At 49.2% G+C, this 20,577-nt stretch overlaps 1 protein-coding gene across 1 annotated transcript; it reads right to left on the bottom strand.

The window, feature by feature from the left end:
- Positions 1–1,627: 1,627 nt before the first annotated feature.
- Positions 1,628–16,895, bottom strand: LOC119963628 (granzyme A-like). The gene is made up of 5 exons (XM_038792957.1): positions 16,838–16,895; positions 14,840–14,984; positions 12,131–12,284; positions 8,037–8,309; positions 1,628–1,771 (listed from the first exon to the last, which is right to left on the bottom strand). The coding sequence occupies exons 1-5, from the start codon at positions 16,893–16,895 to the stop codon at positions 1,628–1,630; spliced, it is 774 nt and encodes a 257-aa protein (XP_038648885.1).
- Positions 16,896–20,577: the final 3,682 nt, after the last annotated feature.

Genomic DNA, 20,577 nt, shown 5'->3' with positions numbered 1-20,577 from the left:
CACTTCCCGGGTGGCGGAGAATCTCTGCCACGGCGGGGGCGGGATTTTCGGCGGCCCCAGGCGATTCTCCGACCCTGCTGGGGGTCGGAGAATTTTGCCCAAGTATTGTTAATGCTCTCTCTTAAACACTCACAGCAGAACATGTGTCCAGCAAAATGAGGACCTCCCAGACTGGCGTTAAGTAATGATATCACCATGAAACTTCCAGGTGAGGTACTTTTGACTTTTTTTTCGCTGCTTGAGAATATTCATAGAATTGGGCGGCCCGGTAGAACAGTGATTAGCACTGTTGCTTCACAGTGTCAGGGCCCCGGGTTCGATTCCTGGCTTGGTCACTGTCTGTGCGGAGTCTGCACGTTCCCCCTGTGTCTGTGTGGATTTCCTCCGGGTGCTCTGGCTTCCAAAGATGTGCAGGTTAGGTGGGGTTATGGGTTTACAGGGATAGGGCAAGGGAGTGAGACTTCGGTAGGATGTTCTTTAGAGGGTCGGTGGTTCCTCCCACAAGTCCCGAAAGATGTGCTGTTAGGTTATTTGGACATTCTAAATTCTCCCTCTGTGTACCCAAACAGGCGCCGGAATGTTCTATGGGCTTTTCACAGTAACTTCATTGCAGGATAATGTAAGCCTACTTGAATCCCTGTGTGCAAAAGGAGGCCATTTGGCCCATCGAGTCTACACCGACCCTCTGAATGTGCACCCAACCAAGGTCCACGTCCCCACCCTATCCCTGTAACCACATAACTCCTCCTAGCCTTTTGGCTACTACGGGCAATTTAGCATGGCCAATTCACCTAACCTGCACATCTTTGGACTGTGGGAGGAAACTGGAGCACCCAAGGGAAACCCATGCAGGCATGGGGTGAATGTACAAACTCCACACAGACAGTGACCCAAGGCCAGAATCGAACCCAGGTCCCAAATGCTGTGAGGCAGCAGTGATATCCACTGTGCCACCATGCTGCCGGCGGACATTGAGAATGAGTGGATGTTTGGTGTTTAGTATTATTGGAGTGTTAAAGCAAATCACATGGTGACAATAAAACCGACTGAGGAGCTCTTAGAGAGATCTGGCACAGACATGATGGGCCAAATGGCCTCCTTCTATCTCTGGAGGAGACTTGATAGTACAGCTGGTCTTTTCCTGATCATCGGTTTTGTATGTTTCTAAAGATGGCACCTCCAACAACACTGAAATCCTTCAGTATTTTAGTTTATTGCCTTGTCTCTTGGAGCAGGGTTAGCCACAATGTTATGATTAATAAAGGAATGTACAACTAACTCACTCAAGTCGACACTTCAAATCATTCAAACAGAAGATGATCATGTATTTATTGAAGCACAAAAGAGATAAACAGTTATGCACAAAAATATTGGTCCACTTTGCTGCTTAAACAAAATACCTACAAGTATTTCACCAATTCAACAACACAGCTGTGATCATTCACAACTTTACAGTTTATTAATGCACAAACTGTCTGAGCTTTTAGCAGGGGATAGGTACAGGATCCTATTTTAAAACAATTAATTTGAATTGCAAATGCTTTGCGTTAGCCAGCCGAGGTACAGCAATCCACGGAGGATAGAAATAATGCATAAAACTCAATATAATCTAAACATTTTGAAAGGTTCAAGCTGTTATTTCCTGAATCCACTGAATATACTCGGTGATCCTTGTATAAATTCCAGGTCTGTCGGGAAGTCCACATTTTTCCCCAAAAGAGACAATTCCTTGGAGCTTGTTCTCACATATCAATGGCCCACCTGAATCTCCCTGAAACAAGAAACATTGATTCATCTAAAAGTACAGGAAATGCATCAACACTCTTGTCATATCATTTTATCAATAAGAGTTATTAAACAGTTATAACTTTATTATTCCCTGAAGGTTTTTTCAGTGAGTAAACAAGGTTTGAGATTCATCCTGCCACATCTAACACATTTAGGGCAGTAGTGATGGATGATACACAAACCTCGAGCAGTAACTCAGATGACTGTTACAGTCATCAGAATCCCAAGAAGCTTTTACTTAAACTCCGAAAAATGAGGGACTAAAGGGTAGGGCCTAGAGCCTAGTCTTCATTTCCAGAGACACATTGAGTTGGAATCTCCGCTGTCGGGATTCTCCATTACGCCGGCAGCGCACGCACGCTCGGGGATTTCCGGCAGCATGGAGCTGCCCAAAATGGGAAACCATTGGCTGGCTGGCAGGACGGAGAATCCCACTGATGGTGGCGGCATACTGCACCAGGAAACTGGTGTGGTGGGACGGAGAATCCCACTGATGGTGGCGGCATACTGCACCAGGAAACTGGTGTGGTGGGACGGAGAATCCCACTGTCGGCGGGTCGAGTTGCACCAGAAAACTGGGATGGGATTCTCCGTGAATCGGCGCGATGGCCCGAACCTGGCGGCAAAAACGGCACGAATGACACCGGCATCGGACCCTCCGGCCAGCAATGGGCTAGCAGTGCCATGATGCCATTTGCGACGGCATCACCCGTCACGGACGCGCATGCCGTCAGTGATGCTGCGTGCCGTCAGCGACACCGTGCGCCATCGCAGCACAAAGGACAGCTCCCCTCCCCGCATCACTGCACAAAAGACGGGATCCCCCCCCCGAACCCGGAGACCCATCAAAACCGCCACCCGCCTTACAGCGCCGAGGTTCCAGGTGCAAGACAGTGAGGCACTCCTGGATGCAGTGGAGCAGAGGAGGGAGGCCCTGTACCCCGGACATGGCCGCAGGGTCACACCACACCTCAGCCGGCGCCTGTGGAGGGAGGTGGCAGAGGCCGTCAGTGCAGTGGCCGTGACAGCAAGGACAGGCGTCCAGTGTCACAAGAAGATCACTGACCTTGTCAGGGCAGCTAGGGTGAGTACCCCCCCCACCCCCCCACCTCCGTTGGGCGGCACAGCCCTAGGTGCAACCGACATGGCTGCACCCACCCATGCAGGCTGCAGTGGCAGGATGGGTTGTGAACCTCTGCCAACATACACACAACCGCTGGTCCGCATGTATATGTCTGCCTGACACTCTTGCCCTTTATCCCTGCCACCCTCCCGCCCCCCACAGGAGAAATGCGCTCACAACAACCGGGAGCGTGAGAGGACCAGAGAGGGTCCACCCGAACTGCGGCCACTCACCATCCATGAGGAGAGGGCCCTGGAACTTGCAGGCGGAGGCAAGGACCGCGAGGTTGCAGATGCAGAGGGCAGGGTCGCACCACCAAGTGAGACTGCCCCACTGCCTGTCCCACTTTCTCCCTTCCCCCATAACTCCCTTCTCCCCCATATCCCCCTTCCCCGATATTCCCCAAATCCTCCATATCCCCCATATCCCCCATATCCTCCATATCCCCCTTCCCCATAACCCCCTTCTCCCCTTCCCCCATATCCCCTTCCCCATATACCTATATCCCCCTTGCTCCATATTCCCCATATCCTCCATATCCCCCATATCCTCTATATCCCCAAAGTCCGCTTCCCCCATATCCCTCATATGCCCCTCCCCATATCCCCATCCCCCATATCACCCTTCCACCATATCACCCATATCCCCTATATCCTTCTTCCCCATATCCCCCTTATCCCCCTTCCCCATATCCCCATATCCCCTTTCCCCATATCCCGTCCCCCATACCCCCTTTACCCCATATCCCCCTTATCCCCATATCCCCTTCCTCATTTCCCCCTCATCCCCATACCCCATTCCCCCATATCCCCCTTCCCCCATATCCCCCTTATCCCCATGTCCCCCTTATCCCCCATATCCCCCTTCCCCATATCCCCCATACCCCCTTCCCCATATCCCCATATCCCCCATGCCCCCTTTCCCCATATCTCCCATATCCCCCAAATCCCCTTCCCCATATCCCCCATATCCCCCCTTCCCCCATATCCCCCTTCCTCCATATCCCCTTCCCCATATCCCCTTCCCCATATCCCCAAATTCCCTTACCCATATCCCCCTTCCCTATATCCCCATATCCCCCTTCCCCATATCCCCCAAATCCCCCTTCCCCATATCCCCCATATCCCCTTCTCCATATCCCCCAAATCCCCCTTCCCCATATCCCCCATATCCCCCTTCCCCCATATCCCCCATATCCCCCCTCCATATCCCCCAAATCCCCCTTCCCCATATCCCCCATATCCCCACTTCCCCATATCCTCTAAATCCCCCTTCCCCAGATCCCCCATATCCCCTTCCCCATATCCCCCTTCCCCATATCCCCATATCCCCTTCCCCCATATCCCCCAAATCCCCCTTCCCCATATCCCCCATATCCCCCTTCCCCATATCCCCTTCCCCATATCCCCCATACCCCCTTCCCCCATATCCCCCAAATCCCCCTTCCCCATATCCCCCTTCTCCCCCTTATCCCCTCCCCATATCCCCCATATCCCCCTTCCCCCATATCCCCATATCCTCCTTCCCCCATAGCCCCTCCACATATCCCCCATATCCCCCTTCCCCCATATCCCCCTTCCCCCATATCCCCCCTGCCTCCTATCCCCGTCTGCATGTCTAACCATGCAGCTGTATAGTTTATTGCAGGACCAAACGTCGACCCACCCATCCCCGTGGATGGCGACCGCCCCCAGGACGAACCAGGGTGACCACGAGCCAGGGACAGACCCGGCCCATCAGGCATATGACGCCCCAGGACGATCCAGGGCGGCCACGTGCCAGGGACAGACCCGGAGCACCAGGAGACGACGCCCCCATCTAGTGCGAGTGCGGCAACGCCGGTGGGCCAGACCCAGCGACGAGGGGGGCAGCCACAGGAACAGGCCCCTGTCGCAGTTGACCCAGGAGGCACCTACCCAGGTTACACCAACCCTGGACACACCCACCCAGGACAAACGACGCACAGGACACTGACGCACATGATACTGACGCACATGATACTGACGCACACGACACCCACACACAGGGGACGGATGGACAAGAATCACCACTCCAGGGGACCCTGGACTTTGGGTCAGATGAGGAGCACGACATTACTCCACTGCTATCTCCTACACCCTCCACCGTCGCAGACACTCACCTCGGTTGGGCACACTGGTGCGCACAACACAGCCGTCTCGGTATAGCAGGTGGAGGCAGGAGCAGCCCACCCAGCGCAAGCAACCATCTGCTGCCCAGACGGGTCCCGGATTCCTGGAGTTACCACACCCACCCATAGACCCGATGCAGGCACGGACCAAGGGACGATCGAAGGGGGTAACGACCGGCCTGCGGCAGCTGCAGACGCAGGTGGAGGAGTCCACCCGCGTCTAGGAGCAGGGAGTGGTGCCGGTCATGCGTGCCACCCAGGCCGAAACCTCACGGGTGGCATCCGTGGTGTAGGCAATGGTAGCGACCGTGTCAAACATGGGTCGCAGTATGCAAGGCCTGGGGCGTTCCGTGCGGACAGCATCCGTGGCCCAGGACATGGCTGACCTCTCACAGGAAGCCATGAGCCAGAGCCAGCAGCAGATCGCAGAGGCGCTCAACGCCATGGCCCAGTCTCAGAAGGCCATGGCGCAGTCCCAGCAGGCAATGGCTTAGTCTCTGTAGGCCACGGCCCAGTCTCAGCAGGCCATCGCTGAGGGCATTGGCGGCATTGTCCAGGTGCTGGGCGGCGTCACCCAGACACAGACATGGATGGCAACTCCCTGAGCCCCTGAGCTCCATGGCTGCAAACTTGCAGACCCTTGTTGATACCAGGGCGGCCTCCAGGACTGGCAGCGCCAGGTGACCGGGGGGGGCGGGGGGGGGGGGGGGGGGCGTTGGATGCTCGGTCGGTTCGCATCCCCGGCACATATAGAGGCCCGGGGGCCATCGGCACCCCGAGGGAGGAGGAGGTGCTGGGGCCCGTCCCGGGTCCCCCTGTAGGGGAGGTCCCAGATCGCCGCGGCACCTCGGACTCCCCCCCCCCCCCCCTGCCGTCCCAGGTGCATCTGGTGGGCAACGGGAAGGACAGGCTGGCAGCTCACCATCCCAGTCGCCTGAGCCACACCCTGGCCCATCGAGGCCGGGCTGCCCCAGGAAACGGCCGCCAAAGAGATCCCGAGTCACAGGGCAGCAATCACAGGAGTCCACCTCCAGTTTTGCTGTACCGTCTGGGGAACCACCTGGACGTAGTCAAAGGGCCCGTAAGGCCAAACAATTTGCCACTGAGTAAGTTGGCATGGGTGCTGGGCACAGACTAGTTATAGGGGCTAGGGCACGTGTTTGGGCAGTTTGTAATTAAAATCACTTTCACACCTTCAGAAGCTGCCTTTGTGCTCTGTCCGATGCGTGCGGGGGTGTAGTGTGAGGTGAGCGCCAGTGTGTGTGTGAGGCATCATAGAATGTCGGCCTCAGGTGAGTGTGCCCATCCCCCCCTCCCCCTGGGTCACCCTCGCCATCCCCCCAGGCAGATGACGGGACCGTGCGCTGCAGTGTCACAGCCGCATGCAGGGATGGTCCGGGTGGAGGGTGGTACTGTGGCCATGGGTCAGACATTGTCCAACGATGTGGAGCCAGGAGCTCATCGCAGAGCAAGTTGTCAACATCCTCCATGGCCGGCAATAGTCACACTTCCACCGACGACCGTGTGAGCCCGTCCTGTTGTGCTGCAGGTGGATGTGCATTGGAGGGGTGGTTTGCATGCAGGTGGGATGAGGGTGGTTGGTGTGGGGTGGGTGGGGTGAGGGTGGTAGGCAGGTGGGTGGGTGGGGTGAGGGTGGTAGGCTGGTGCCATAGTGTGCAGTCTATGCCCATACTCGGCGATTCCCACACCTCCATAGTCTGTGAACCGGGTGGCTATCAGCCGTCCCATGCCCGCTGGCCCAGCCGATGGGCAGCCTCCCGTCCATGTCCAGCCCATCAGTCCTGACCATTGCCCCATCCTCCTCATCTGGGGAGGTCTGTGCCTTGTCTTGCTGCTCCTCCCCTTCCCCCTCCTTTGCCTGCAGCACATCGCCCCTCTGCTGGGCTATGTTGTGCAGGACACAGCAGACCACAACGATCAGGCCAACCCTATCTGACGGGTACTGGAGTGCCCCTCCAGAGCGGTCCAGGCACCTGAAGCGCATCTTTAGCATCCAAAAGCACCTCTCTATCACATCCCTGATCACTGCATGGACACCATTGTAACGGTTCTCCGCGTCAGTCTGTGGCTTCCGTATAAACATCATCAGCCACGACTGCAATGGGTAACCCCTGTCACCCATCAACCAGCCACTCAGCCGGTGGGGGGGGGGGGGGGGGGGGGGCGACCCTCGATCATGGTGGGGATGAAAGATTGCGCCAATACAAATGAGTCATGTACACTGCCCGGGTACCGGGTGCAGACGTGCAGGATCCTCATGCGGTGGTCGCATGGAATAGGTCCCCTTCCTATTCGTGAACACGGCCCTGTTATCCGCAGGTGGCCGAAAAACACCGGGGTCATTGTTGTTGCTGGAAGCTCAGATAATGGTGTCTATATTTCCATCTCTTTATCTCTCCGTTCAATCCAGGAATTTAACATTTTGCATGTATTTTAGAAGAGGAACATTAGACCATGAAAATTAAAACTATATTTTGGTTATTCCTGATGCATTGACATCACTGCAACAGAGAATTGAAGTACATTATGCTAGCTAAATGAATTAATCCTTCTAATAGCTTGATGTACCATCAATTGGACTCGAGGCACGATGAAGGTCCAAACTTAGGCTTTAATCAGCTAGATGTTAGCCCGGTGGTCGACTCCAGAGAAAGGCCGACCGCCGGGAACTCTGGGTACTTATACCCCACCTCGGAGCCGGGGTCTACTTGCCTCTCGACCAATTGGTGAGAAGTCACATGACTAGTCCCAGCCAATCAGACGAGAGGCACATGACCAGCCAGAGCCAATGGGAAACCAGTGCTCTGCACTAATGGCAGTGCTCCCATTCATACCACCACATAGCTCAAGAATAGATTGGTGTTAAGCCTGAAGCACATTTTATACAGCACTAACTAACCAATTCCAATAGTTCTGCCCTGATATTGCAATCACTTTTTACACAATCTAACTTACCTGGCATGAATCTCTTCCACCATTTCTGTCACCAGCACAGAGCATGTTCATAGTTATTGCAGGGTTGTTGTTGTAATACATTTGACTGTTGCACTTTGTTCTGTTCATGATGGTTACGTTTACTTCCTTAAGGTTGTCAGAGGGCCTGTTGATATTTACATTTGTCTTTCCCCATCCCACAACTGTGCAGATAGTTCCTTCTTCCATATCACAGTCATTTTTGGGCAGAGGTAGGACTTGTACAAAATTGTTAAGTTTTGCCTCAGATTGCAGCTGTAGTAAGTAAAGATAATTGTTATGTTTTCTTTAACACACCAAAGTCTCTGAAATGAAATATTTATCTTTCACATACTCTATGACACTAAGAAAGTGCTGGGTTCACTCACAGGTCAGTTAACAGCTATGGAGAGATCAGGTGAGTGAATGTTTTGTGTGTGGAAACCTTACTGGAACTGGAGACTGTTGCAGAGGAACAAACAGAGCAGAACAAAGGGAAGATGGATGAGAAAGAAAACAGATTTTTAATGTTGTTCACCTCTATTGTCCATCAGTTCTGTTGCTCCCATTGTCACGATATGCAAACATGCAGTGAATGAACACATAGAACAGGACACGACCAATGAGCATTCAGGACACTCAGGGGTGGTATCGCACTATAAAAGGGATGAGGCACTCACATCCCGCCTCTTTCCACAGACCAACACCTACAGAGTGAGGCAGTGTGTATCCTCAGCATCACACCCCAGCTTAGAGCAAGGCTGGTTCAGTTAGACTGAGTTACTACATTTAGATTAGCAGAGAGTCAAACTCATTGAGAACTGTGCTAATAGTTCAATAAAACACATTGAACTTACTTCAAAGTCTGGAGCATCTTTCACTCAAAACTGCATCAAGTGGCACCTTGTGTTATTCCAAATTACATAACACAACACCCATAAATGCTGCCTGACCTCCTGAGATTTCCAGAATGTTCTGTTGCCTTTGATTGCCACCCTCTGTACCTCTGCTTTTTGTTCATCCTCTAAAACAATGTGGCCTTTATTGATGATACACATGATAACAATTTGTGTATCATATCTTTTCTGAATCTCCTGCTAACTCTTCATAAATATAAGCATGAAACTTTGATTGATTAAATTCCCTTAATGGAATAACTACATGAATTGATTTTGTCCTATGAAGGGACAAATTTTTTTTTCCTCAGTGCGAAGAAAAGTTTGTATGATCTGTCCAAGCGTTTGCTCACGAGTTCAATATAAAGAGGGCCAATTATTTCCAGTGGTGTTTGTGGCTCGGGGACATTTGCTACCAAGTGCAAAGCAAAAAGAGGCAGAGACCAATGACTCTGGTAAAAAAAACGAAATATTATGAATGCTGGAAACCTGAAATAAAAACAGAAAATGCTGAAATACCCAGCATCTGTGGAGAGAGAAACAAGGGCCAGAATTTTCCAGCTTTCCTTCAGTGGGTTTTCCCATGGCGGAGATGACTCGCTGTCGGGACCTTCCTGTCCTGCCAGAGTCAATGGCAATTTGCATGGCTCACCCATCCCACTGCTGGGGACCCACGGCAGGGTTCGACTTTGGCGAGGCCAGAAGATCCCATTGGTGGGGTTATTAAATCCAGCCCAGCCATAATGTCCAGGCTCTGTGACTGTTAAGACTTCATGGACTTGAAGCGTTATCTCTGTTTCTCTCCACCGATGCTGCTAGATCAGCTGAGATCTTCCAGCGTTTTCTGATTTTGCCCCATGATTTGTGGTCTCCATCTAATTTGTACTGTCCGGTATGTTCTCGGTGAGAAGTGCTTGTACCACAGCCAACGGAAATATGTAAGAACTATGTAAGCGAGGTGAGAAGAACATTGCAGCATTTCACAGTCTCAAAACCAGGCTGATTCGAAAATGCACTGAGGGAAAGTGGCCCCTCAGAACACATTTGAGGATCAGAGCAGAGCAAGCAACAGGTTCATGAAGAGTCTAAATACCTCCCTTTTGTGCACTGGAGCATCAGGGCTGAATGTCTTTTGACTATTGCAGCTCTCAGCCATGCAGCTCATCATGAAAGCAGCACAAGGTCGTGCTTAAAGATGCTTCACTTGCATTAACTTTATTAACAAGAGTGTAAATTCCAGGATTTTCAACAACTAAGCCAGAATAGCATTATGATCAAAATGCAATGCAGTATATTGAAGGCATTGTATGCCAGTAATCAGCATCTAGAAAATCAAAGAAATGATGGCTTTGGATTTGTATGTAACTGGGCACTTTATACAATAAAATATTAGTGACTTCAGGAAGAGACAAGGTATACGGTGTAAGGGATGGATTAATTCTGTCCAATGTGAGGATACTTGGCAGCCTTCAAGGGCTAGGTTATTGACTGGAACATAAAGCACCAGGGTTCAAACTCAGGCGTTCTCATGCCAAGCGATGCTTGTCATCCAACTATTTACAACATCTTGTTGACTTTACCAGCACTTATCTCTCCTAGACTTGTTTATTCCACAGGATAACTGAAAGGCACTTCTGCTTGCTCGCTGGACTTCACCTGAGTCATGATAGATACCAGGAGCTGAATCTAGAAGCCCCGTCGACACCAGGGTCCCTGACAAGCAAAGAACAAAGAAAAATACAGCACAGGAACAGGCCCTTCGGCCCTCCAAGCCCGTGCCAACCATACTGCCCGTCTAAACTAAAATCTTCTACGCTTCTGGGGTCCGTAGCCCTCTATTCCCATCCTATTCATGTATTTGTCAAGATGCCCCTTAAATGTCACTATCGTCCCTGCTTCCACCACCTCCTCCGGCAGTGAGTTCCAGGCACCCACTATCCTCTGTGTAAAAAACTTGCCTCGTACATCTCCTCTAAACCTTGCCCCTCGCACCTTAAACCTATGCCCCCTAGTAATTGACTCCTCTACCCTGGGGAAAAGCCTCTGACTATCCACTCTGTCTATGCCCCTCATAATTTTGTAGACCTCTATCAGGTCGCCCCTCAACCTCCGTCGTTCCAGTGAGAACAAACCAAGTTTATTCAACCTCTCCTCATAGCTAATGCCCTCCATACCAGGCAACATCCTGGTAAATCTCTAAAGCCTCCACATCCTTCTGGTAGTGTGGCGACCAGAATTGAACACTATACTCCAAGTGTGGTCTAACTAATGTTCTATACAGCTGCAACATGACTTGCCAATTCTTATACTCAATGCCCCGGCCAATGAAGGCAAGCATGCTATATGCCCTCTTGACTACCTTCTCCACCTGTGTTGCCCCTTTCACTGACCTGTGGAGCTGTACACCTAGATCTCTCTGACTTTCAATACTCTTGAGGGTTCTACCATTCACTGTATATTCCCTACCTGCATTAGACCTTCCAAAATGCATCACCTCACATTTGTCCGGATTAAACACCATCTACCATCTCTCCGCCCAAGCCTACAAACGATCTAATCCTGCTGTATCCTCTGACAGTCCTCATCGCTATCCACAATTCCACCAACCTTTGTGTCATCTGCAAACTTACCACTCAGACCAGTTTCATTTTCCTTCAAATCATTTACATATACTACGAACAGCAAAGCTCCCAGCACTGATCCCTGCGGAACACCACTAGTCATAGCCCTCCAAGTAGAAAAGCATCCTTCCATTGCTACTCTCTGCCTTCTATGACCTAGCCAGTTCTGTATCCACCTTGCCAGCTCACATCTGATCCCGTGTGACTTCACCTTTTGTACCAGTCTACCATGAGGGACCTTGTCAAATGAGGGCATTAGCTGACGAGGTGATGGGTGAGAGATTCTTGTGTTGTATTCTTATCTTATATTATTCTTATATTATATTCTTCTATCATATTATTCTTATCAATAAAGTAGAGTAGACAAACTTCTGTTGTTGTTCTCTTAATTGCATTGTATCCGAATCACAAAAAACCCTCGGAGTAATCCAAGGTACATGATATATTGGCAATGAAATTAGGGCGATTGAAAATGATCTTGTAGTTTGACAACTGAATTCAGATGGGAATATCGTTCATTCCATTTTGATCAGAATAGGATGAGAGTAAGTGTGGAAATAATTCATTAAAAATCACATACTTGGAGCAGCATGATGTCATTTTCAAAGGTTTTATCGTCATAGCAAAGATCAGGAATTTTCTGCTTCACCGCGATTCTTTGCGCTGATTTATCTTTGTCTCTGCTCAGTGAATCTGTTCCCAGAACCACCTCAATATTTTGGTGTTTAAATTTGCTATATGTGATATGAAGAGGACACATTAAGTACATAAGCAGTGAACTTCACTTCAAAATCTCACCTTAAAATCCCAGAGCCACTCACCATGATTTCCCAATTATTTTATTTGCAGCAAACCCATTTCAAAATATTCAATTAATTCATGTTTATGATCTCTATTATAACGTCCACAATTTACAGAATCTCAGAATTTCAGGGCTGAAGGAAGCCATTCAGCCTGTCATGTCTGTACCAGCTCACTGAATGGGCAATTCACTGAGTGCCATTCCCCTGCCTTCTCCTCTGGTTGTCATAATATCCACTCATGTATATAATGAGGTGCAGACAGGCAGTGATTGACACACAGGATGACCAGTAAACACACAGAACAGGGCAGCCAATCACCAGACAGGACACTGCCACTATAAAGCCAGAGGGCACTAGGTTTCCCGCTCTCTCTGGACCCAGCCACTGAGACAGTCAGAGTCCATGAGCTAGCCAGTGCAAACACCAGGCGGTAGCTAGTAAGTCTGGTCAGGCTACTACAAGGTCTCCAGTCAGTTCAGTATAGCGTCGACCCATAGCTGAATATGTACATCAGTTCTATCGTTGAATAAAACAGTGTTGGATCGTCTCCAGTGTTAGACGTCTGTTTCTAGCTTCCCTGCATCAAGTGCAGCCTACATCGAACCAACCTGCCTAACACATCACTGGTTAGGAGTCTCCTAACTAACATTATGACTAGTATGGCCTCTTCCATTTCCAGAATACTCAGGATAATATACTGAATAACCAGGCTGGTCATTAAACCTGGCATCCAACTGATCAGTGGGGTGCAGAGCAGATCTAGGGCCTTGTGGATTGACAACAGCTTGAATCCTTCTTACAGCCAGTCCCAGTCCCCTACAGAATCCTATGGCAGTGTATAATGGGGAGCAATAGCAGACTGCCAAGGATCTCTCACCACAGATGCAGCAGCATCTGTGGCTCAGTGTTAGGAGCCTGTTGTCCTGAGTCAAAGGTCAATTTAATCCCATCATCCTTTAGTATAAGAGGAGCAGTCTCCACCAATCATTACAGGCCTTCAGGGAGTATTTAAATATAGGTCTTAGGAAAGCAGAATAGGCATAGCACGGAGCAAATGTGGGAACTCTTATAATTTGCTTAAATCGATCAGGAAAATCTTTTATGAAAGTGACACTCATTGTTGTGGTTTTATTTCAATCAGTTGAAGTTTGTGACAAAGTCCTGTTGGGACAAAGTGTCTTCCAGCATTTACTATGGAGACCCACAGCTGTGTTTGCATCACAGATAAATTGATAGTCTTCTCAATCGCATCATTTACTATTCACAAAAAGCTGTGGCTGTTCAGTTGGCAGCCAAATAACAGCCTGATAGAGTGGTCAAGAAGGCATACAGCATGCTTGCCTTCATTGGACGGGGTATTGAGTACAAGAGTCGGCAGGTCATGTTACAGTTGTATAGGACTTTGGTTCAGCCACATTTGGAATACTGCATGCAGTTCTGGTCACCACATTACCAGAAGGATGTGGATGCTTTGGAGAGGGTGCAGAGGAGGTTCACCAGGATGTTGCCTGGTATGGAGGGTGCTAGCTATGAAGAAAGGTTGAGTAGATTAGGATTGTTTTCGTTGGAAAGACGGAGGTTGAGGGGAGACCTGATTGAGGTCTACAAAATTATGAGAGGTATGGACAGGGTGGATAGCAACAAGCTTTTCCCAAGAGTGGGGGTGTCAGTTACAAGGGGTCACGATTTCAAGGTGAGAGGGGGAAAGTTTAAGGGAGATGTGCATGGAAAGATTTTTATGCAGAGGGTGGTGGGTTCCTGGAAAGCTTTACCAGCAGAGGTGGTAGAGGCGGGCACGATAGCATCATTTAAGAGGCATCTAGACAGGTATATGAACGGGCGGGAGCAGAGGGAAGTAGACCTTGGAAAATAGGAGACAGGTTTAGATAAAGGATCTGGATCGGCGCAGGCTGGGAGGGCCGAAGGGCCTGTTCCTGTGCTGTAATTTTCTTTGTTCTTTGTTCTTTGTTCTAACAGCAGTGTTAGAACATAGAACATACAGTACAGAAGGAGGCCATTCAGCCCATCGAGTCTGCACCGACCCACTTAAACCCTCACTTCCACCCTATCCCGATAACCCAATAACCCCTCCTAACCTTTTTTGGTCACTGAGGACACCTAACCTGCACGTTTTTGGACTGTGGGAGGAAACCGGAGCACCCAGCGGAAACCAACGCAGACACGGGGAGAACGTGCAGACTCTGCACAGACAGTGACCCAGCAGGGAATCGAACCTGGGACCCTGGCGCTGTGAAGCCACAGTGCTATCCACTTGTGCTACCGTGCTGCGTTACTACTGAAGGTAATGAGGAAATTCAAGGTCATGAGAAATGCTAACTGTAGGCTGCCATATAGAAGATATAAACCACTTCTAGATCAGCAAAGACTGCGTGAACCTTGACTGATTCTATCATAGGAAAAAGGTCCAAAACACTAAAACTGCTCTGAAAATGGTTCATACACAGATTACAGTTATTGTAACTTACAGATTGCAGTGTGCTGCCGTGAGTACCCATCCTGGTTTGATTAATATTCCTCCACACACATGACGTTTGCGAAGTTGGATTGATGCCATGTAAGGTTTGGAATGAGGTCTGACATTTTTACCCCCGATGATTTCCACACAGTCATCTGAAAGAACAAAACCAGAGAAACTGGACATTGCCTGAGAACAGAACTGTGAGTGATATAGAGACAACTACAAGTGCTGAAGTGTAAAGTAAGGTAAAGTCACTATAGTCCCAGATGCCCATAGGCTGTTTTCCCCTTTGAGGGGGAGAGCTGACTTGTGGTGATTTAACCCTGAGGATCACCACACCTCAGACTGGGGCAAGGTGGAGAAGGTGGGCCTTCATGAACAACCTCAGCTGGTATGAGAATTGATCCCACGCTGTTAGCAGGGGGCAGCACGGTGGCGCAGTGGGTTAGCCCTGCTGCCTCACGGCGCCGAGGTCCCAGGTTCAATCCCGGCTCTGGGTCACTGTCTGTGTGGAGTTTGCACATTCTCCCCTTGTTTGCGTGGGTTTCGCCCCCACAACCCAAAGATGTGCAGGTTAGGTGGATTGGCCATGCTAAATTGCCCTTTAATTAGAAAAATGAATTTGGTACTCTAAATTTAAAAGAGCTTTGCTCTGCATCACAAACCAGCAGTCAAGCCAACTGAGCCAAACCAGTGCTGAAGTGTATAAGGTGTCAGAATCACTAATTGCTTCAAACTGGGCTGAATCTGGAGAGGACATATGGAGCTTGCACCTGAAATTGAATGTTGGACTTTATCTCTGTGGAATGGGAGAGCTGTGGATGCCCCTTCGCCTGGAAAAAACGCTCTTAGATTCTATCAGCAGCAATTTGGATAGTGAATTACTGACGGTGAAGATCATGTAGAACCTGCAAAATATACAATCCTCAGAGGAGATCCACCACCCTGACTTGGAAATATATCGCCATTCCTTCACTGTCACTGGGGAAACATCCTGGACCTCCCTCCTTAACAGCACAATGGGTGTACCTACACCTCAAGGACTGCAGCCGTTCAAGAAGGCAGCTCACCATCACCTTGTGAAGGGCAATTAGGGATGGGCAATAAATGCTGGCCTAACCAGCGCACCCATATCCTGTAAATTTATTTTTAAAAAATTGTCGTTCGGGATCACTATTAAGACTACATAAGACCTGCCCGATATAAATAGATATCAGGAAATCTTTCCAATTATACTCCTTACAAAAAAGGTAAAATAGACTTTCTCTAAATTTGACATATATATGTTCCAAGATATTAACTTGCAGCTGGAGATATGTTTCCATTCCTCCCATCACTCTTACTCTTGCAGGAGTACAATTTGCAGTCATTAAGTACCCTCTAGGACTTTTCCCCAGTGGCGTTCTTCACATACACGATGTGGGGTAGCATTTAAAAAAAAATTAAAAATAACTTTAGATTGCCCAATTATTTTTTTCCAATTAAGGGGCAAGTTAGCATCACCAACCCATCTATCCTGAACATCTTGGGTTGTGGGGTTGAGACCCACGCAGACACGGGGAGAATGTGCAAACTCCACATGGACAGTGACCTGGGGTCGGGATCGAACCCAGCTCCTCGACACCGTGAAGCAGTAGTCCTGACCGTGACACCTTGCTGCCCAGCTGTGCTTAAAAATACATTCAGAGCTTCCGGTGACCATGGCTTATATTTCTTAATCTAGAGTCTGGTAGGAGTTTCATCCACTCTCAGGCCAAGGAATTAGAATGGGACCGGGAAGAGAATGGGACATAGAGCTGCTCCTTTTTAACTGCTTCTTTCATTTTATCCTGATCAAAACGTGTTAAAATTTCCCATTTTATCATCAATACAATTACAGCAATTATGTTTTTAAAGCTCATACTAATTGAAAGTTTCTGTTTGTCCAAAATAAAAACTCACACATACATTTCAACCAACAAGTCCAATCAATATGTGTTGGATCAAAATACTTCGACATACTTACCGCCTGGTGTTAGGAAGTAAATAATCACTACAGATCTGAATAAAGCCTGAAATATCATCGTTGCAGTCAGTTTGTGAGTGGTGAGTGTACGCACCTTCTGTCTATTTATAGCAAAGATTGAGGGCGTGGTTTGCCAGTTTGGTTGGATTTGTTCTCTACCATCTCTTGGGGGGGGGGGGGGGGGGGGGTCATGGGCACAATTTGTCAGAAGTTCTCATGTTTAAAACATGTTAATTCCTGATTTCTGACTAACACTATGTCAAGTTTAAATCAAAGCTATTTTCTTTTATTAATGTGGGCATTTCTTCATTTTTTCTGAGGCTATGTGCTTTTTACTGAGCACTCTTTTCATTATTTTCCGAGTATTAGTCCAACCTGCGGAGGTTTTAAGTCTCTGAAAATTGAAGCTTGAGTTGAGCATCTGGAATAACCGAGAATCATCTCCCCATCACATCCAAGCACAACACCGAATGGAACGGGGGGATGGAGGTCAATCCTAACTGGCCACTGGGAATGGGCTGTAATGGCTTGAAAATTGTATCTGACCGGTTACCATGCAGTCTGCAATCCAGCCGTAGGCCCTGACCGAGGTGGCAGAGGATCAGCTGCCTGTCTGGTTCAGCACAAGACCACTTATTTTTAAAAAAAATTTAGTGTACCCAATTATTTTTTCCAATTAAGGGGCAATTTAGCGTGGCCAATCCACCTATCCTGCACATCTTTGGGTTGTGGGGGTGAAACCCACGCAGACACGAGGAGAATGTGCAAACTCCACACGGACAGTGACCCAGAGCCGGGATTCGAACCCGGGTCCTCAGCGCCGTAGGCAGCAATGCTAACCACTGTGCCACCGTGCTGCCCACAAGACCACTTATAATGTGTTAATTCGTTTCCGTGCGGCAATTTTGAGGCACCAATGGGCAGGAATTCTCTTCCTGGTCTCACAAAATTACTCTGGACACTCGAACAAGTCTAATTACCAATATTTTATTTAGCACAATAATGTTCACATTGTAAGTTGCCATTTTGAAATAACCGAGAAGTAATTTTTAAAAGCTAAACAAGTTATTGTGTTATTGTCAACCAACCGGATTGTTTACCCGCACCCTCCACCAGCACATAGAACACACTTCAGGGCATCATAGCTCCAGATGAGACTTTGATTCACTTTCTGGGGATCACATCATTGACACGTCCTCACAGCAGTCAGAGGCGGGGACAACCCAGGACTCTGGCACTCGGTAGGCTGGAGCCACCTGCTCAGTCCTAGTCAGGTGCTGAGCCCCTGGAAGTGGATGGCAGCCTACTACTGGAGATGGAACACCAGGCTGCTGAACATCATATTTGTGAGTTACGCTGCAGACATGAGCGAACAATGTAGGATTCTGTCTGGGTTCTGTCTGATGTTGTGGCTCTGACATGCAAGCAACCCGAGGCCACCATAGGTAGGTTGGCAATTGTCATGTGAGAGTACCTTTAAGAAATGGGTGTTTATAAATGGGTGTGTATATAAATATCTGTAGTGAGAGTTTCTTTGAGAAATAGGTGTTTATTACTGGAGTGATGGCAGAGAGTGGGTGGAGCTGGGCTGTCTGTCAGCTTTTTACTTTCGCTTTAGGCTTTTTGCTGCATGGTGGGTTTGGTTTCATTTTAGTTTTGGAGAAGCTGCAATCACAGCAGGATGTGTGTGAATCTCTGCAAGCTTATAAATGTCAATTTGCTGATTTCAACTTGGTAACTGTCCTCAGTAGTGAAGTTAATCCTGAGGTGCTTCTGTCAAAGGTTTTGTTTTTAAGTCTTATGGATATTAAAAGGAAAGCTTAAAGGATTATTTAGTGTTGTAGTCTTTGGGGGTTGTATTTGAATTAATGGTTGCTAAGATGTTCACTGTATGTTTTAAAAAGGTTAACTTGAGTTCATACAATAAACATTGTTTTTCTTTAAAAAATACTTTTCCTTTTCTGCTGTACCACACCTGTAGAGTGGGCTGTGTGCTCCGCATACCACAATCTACTAAAGGTTGTGGGTCAGGTAAACTCCATGATACATTTTAGGGTTCTCTAAACCCTGGCCTATAATAGCAATCACCATGGAGACAATGGTCCAGAAAGTCTTGTCAGATTTGCGCTCAGCCCTCTACTCCATGGCCACACACTCTGTGGCACCATCAGGGGATGAGGCACCAGGTGTCCCAATTCCTCCAGGAGTCATGCAGGTGCCATTTGTCACCCACAGTTAGGATGAATGTCAACCGGACATCGCTGGGGCCTCCACTCAGGACACTCCAAAGGTGTGCAGCAGCTCAGAGTCCCCTCTGCCTATGTTCACAGCCATTCCAGCATGAAAGCTGCCGAAGGCGCTTCTATTCCTGAGCTGGAGACCCTTATCAGACCAGGGCCATCCAGGTCTCGGGTCACTAGAGGATATCACAGGCATCAGGATGTAGCAGTCAGCAGGCTGCCTCTACCCCTGCTGCGGATCTCGGAGGTTCACCAAGGCATATACGTTAGGCAAAGTTAAGGAGCGGGATTCTCCGTTTCTGAGACTAAGGGCTGAATTCTCTGCCGTTGGGATTTTCTGTTTTGCCGGCACACCGAGGGTTTCCCGACAGCGTGGGGCTGTCCCACAATGAGAAACTCCATTGACCAGCTGGAACCTGGAACCCTGACGGCGTGCCGCACCAGAAATTTGGTGCAGCGGGATGCAGAAACCCGCCCTCAGTGTTGACACTGGGGCAGGATTTGTGGACTTTCACAACATCAAAACTGGCACCGAATCTGGATCGATTCAGTAACTGTTGAGGGGCTCGCACCGGCGCCATGTGGAACACAATCGATTCCGATGAGTAATGAGAAATTGCCGGGTCCGTGATTGACACTCGGGAGGCTGACAAGCTGCAGCCGCATATACATATTACACTCCCTACACACACTTATCATAGCCAACAATATGGCACTGGTTGTGCTGGAGCACGCCCATACAGCTGAGGGATCGGCTGGGGCCAGAGAGCACCTCGTGGGTTCACCTGGGGGGACTCCTATACGATCTGTGGTCCTAAGTTGACAGTGGGCAGTCAGCGGCATGCACAGCTGCATGGCTGCCATGCCTACTGCAGCAATGGTGTTCTGTGCCCGTCCACCACAACCCCACAGCCCACCTCCTGGTCACCTCCTGCTACTCCCCCCGACCGTGGCAGTAACCCCGTCAGCCAGCGATAGAACTGACACACAAACTATGGCGATGTTGGACACTTTCCATACCGCCTCTCTCTCCCTCAGCAGCCACAATGCTGGTTTCACGATATTCTTTTAAAATTGAGAGTACCCAATTATTTTTTTCCAATTAAGGGGAATTTAGTGTGGCCAATCCACCTAGCCTGCACATCTTTGGGTTGTGGGGGTGAGGTTCATGCAGACACGGGGAGAATGTGCAAACCTCACACTGACAGTGACTCGGGGCCGGGATCGAACCTGGGTCCTCGGCACCGTGAGAGGTCTCACGATTTGTAAAAGCACAAGTGAACTGCGCTGTTGGGAACTCGGCCCATCGGAGGCAGAGAATCGTGGCGGCTTCGGAGAATACCGGGTCGGGTCCACTAATGACATGCAAATGGTGTTTACTATACATGCGTTCCAGACTGCGCTGACGCCGCTGTCGAGGTGACGGAGAAATGTGATTGGGCATTAAATCGGTGCCTGCTGCTGTTTTGCCGTTGGAACCTATTCTCCGCCCAATCGCGT

The sequence above is a fragment of the Scyliorhinus canicula genome, chromosome 3, assembly GCF_902713615.1.
Source record: "Scyliorhinus canicula chromosome 3, sScyCan1.1, whole genome shotgun sequence".
NCBI classification, from domain to species: domain Eukaryota; kingdom Metazoa; phylum Chordata; class Chondrichthyes; order Carcharhiniformes; family Scyliorhinidae; genus Scyliorhinus; species Scyliorhinus canicula.
Note: the sequence above shows the minus strand (reverse complement) of the source record. Positions and strands in the feature narration are given on the sequence as shown.